General features: G+C 28.1%; 1 protein-coding gene across 1 annotated transcript in view; it reads right to left on the bottom strand.

The window, feature by feature from the left end:
• Window positions 1–2705, bottom strand: part of LOC138859392 (uncharacterized) — a 13300-nt gene extending 10595 nt beyond the window's left edge. The window contains exon 1 of the mRNA XM_070114390.1: window positions 2451–2705. Within this exon, the coding sequence (XP_069970491.1) occupies window positions 2451–2690 (240 nt within the window). The 5' untranslated portion in view covers window positions 2691–2705. The remainder of the gene's footprint in view (window positions 1–2450) is intronic.
• Window positions 2706–3280: the final 575 nt, after the last annotated feature.

Below are 3280 nucleotides of genomic sequence, written 5' to 3' on the forward strand. Positions count from 1 at the left end.
TGATAATAATAAAATCAATGCAATGATAATACTGATACTGACAGTAAGGGTAATGATACTACTACTAATAACAATAATAATGATGATGATAATAACAATAGTAATAATAACAATAATAATAATAATAATGACAATAATAATAACAATAATAATGATAACGATGATAATAATATTGATAAAAACAATTATAAGAAAATAACATATATAATAATAGAAATAATAACAACCATGCAAAAATTAACAATGGCAATAATAATAATAATAATAATGATAAAATCATGGTAATAATAATAGAAATTACAATAGTGATAATGGTAATAATGATGATAATGATAATAGTAATAATGACAATGATGATGATGACAATGATAATGATGACAATGATAATAACAACAACAACAACAACAATGATAATAATAATAATAATAATAATAATGATAATTATAATAATAATGATAATATAAATAATGATGATGATAATGATGATAATCATAATCTTAGTCATAATAAAAATGATGATAGCAATACTAATAATGATAATGATAATAATAATAATAATAATAGTAATAATAATAATGGTAATAATAAAAATGATAATAATAATAATAATAATAATAATAATAATAATAATAATAATAATAATAATAATAATAATAATAATAATAATAATAATAATAATAATAACAATAATAGTAATAATAATAATAATAATGTTAATAATAATAGTAATAATAATAATAATAATAATAATAATAATAATAATGATAATAATAATGATAATAATAATAATAATAATAATAATAATAATAATAATAATGATAACAAAAATGATAACAATAATGATAATAGTGATTATAATAATTATTATAAAAAGAATAACAACGATAACAATAATGATAATAGTGATTATAATAATAATTATAAAAAGAATAACAATGATCACAATGAATATGAAGAAATACTAATGAAAACATTACCACTACTAATTATCATTATAATGAGAATGATAATTATAATAACAATACTAATACTATCAATAATAGTATGATAATGATATGATGATGAAAATGATAATGACATTTAACTACTACTACTTCTACTACTATGCATTATAATAATACTGCTATGATAAATAATGATAATGATGATAATGATAATGATAACACTGATAATGATAAAACAATAATAGTAATAATAATGATAATATTAACGATAATATTAATGGTAATAATAATAATGACACTACTACTTGTAATAATAACTATCATAATTATAATAATAATGATAACACCACCACCACCAACAGCAACAATAATAATAATAAGGATAATAATAATATCAATAATAATGATAATGATAATGGTGATTATAATAATGATAACAATAATCATATATCATTGATGATAATGATGATAACAAAATTAATAAAGAATAAGAAAATGATGAAATGATGATAATGATATTGACAATAATGCAAATAAGAAATAAGATAATAGTAATATTGATAATGATGATAATGATAATAATAACAATGATAGTAATAATGATTATAGTGATAATAATGAAAATAATTGTAATGATAATAATGATAATCATAAGGATGGTATTGATAATGATAACAATAATAATAAAAGTGAATATAATAGTAATGATAGTAACAACAATTATTATCATAATAATTGTTGCATTTATTAATAAATCTGACCATCATAATTAGTATTGTAATTATCATTATTACCATGATCATTTTAATTAATTCTTCTATCCCAATTATTATCAGTATTGTCATGTTGATCATTATTTGATGCCCTTTAATCGTATAGTGCCAAGGTTTGCCCTATTTCTCGGGTATAATATTTTTCTCTTTTTAAATCGTCTGCCAAGAAAATAAAACGGTTACGGAATTGCGCTTGTCTCTTAGGAACAAAGAACCATATGCAAATTTTACATGCACGCACACACACACACACACACACACACAGCCTTCCTAAACAACCCCTGCACACTCACGCGCACGCACACACACACACAACCTTCCTAAACAACCCCTGCACACACACAAACACACACATACACACACAGCCTTCCTAAACAACCTCTACACACACACACACACACACACAACCTTCCCAAACAACCCCCTACACACACATACACACACACAACCTTCCTAAACAACCCCTGCACACACACAAACACACACATACACACACAGCCTTCCTAAACAACCTCTACACACACACACACACACACATAACCTTGCCAAACAACCCCCTACACACACATACACACACACAGCCTTTCTAAACAATCCCTACACACACACACACACACACACAGACTTCCTAAATAACTCCCCCCCCCCCACCCCATCACCCATCTAACCCCGCCCATCACCCTTACCCTCAACCCCCGCCCCCCCCCCCAGAAAAAAACCTAAAATCAAATACCTTAAAATGTCGTGCCACTCTAAAGAAACAAAAATGATCACGTCTTAATGTCAGAGCGAGAGCCGCCCAGAAGGGACTGCGGGTGACACTCCGGCTGGCCTTTCGATGCCAAGACAGGAAACGCGGCGATAAGATAGGAGCTGTTATCGCCGTGGGGTATTCGCTGTTTGCGCATGTCCTTTTGACGGATTGGGACACGGCCAAGGCTTCGGTTTGGGTTAGTGCATTTTTTTTTAGCATCGTTATTATCAGTATCATCATTATTATCACCACCATCATCATCACTATCATTATTATTATCATCACCATCATCATCACTATCATTATTATTATCATCACCATCATCATTACTATCATTATTCTCACCATCACTATCATCCCCATTGCCATCATCATCATTATCATCATCCTCATCACTATCATCACCATTACCATCCTCATCATTATCATCAACATCGTCACCATCATCCTCATCATCACCTTCACACTTCCGTAATACTATCGCCAACATATTCTACATAGATAATAGATAGATAAAAAGTAGATTAAGATGGGTCATGGAAAAAAAATATATGTAAGAGCAGTGGTTTACACTATATCGATGTTTATTTCCTTGTGTATTGTAAAGAAAATTTACGTGAGGTTTGCCTGTCCTGTGACCACCTAGTTATAGCTTAGTGATCTGTGTAGATTGCAAGTAGTTTGAAAATAGATATAAGTTAAAGAATTGGATCTTTCGGGTAGAATCAATTGCATATGGTAGTGAAACAGAATTGGTGGGATTCAGAGAGGTAAATGAAGAAGAAGAAGAAGAGGAAGAAGGAGTAGAA

Source organism: Penaeus vannamei, chromosome 35, assembly GCF_042767895.1.
Source record: "Penaeus vannamei isolate JL-2024 chromosome 35, ASM4276789v1, whole genome shotgun sequence".
NCBI lineage: Eukaryota > Metazoa > Arthropoda > Malacostraca > Decapoda > Penaeidae > Penaeus > Penaeus vannamei.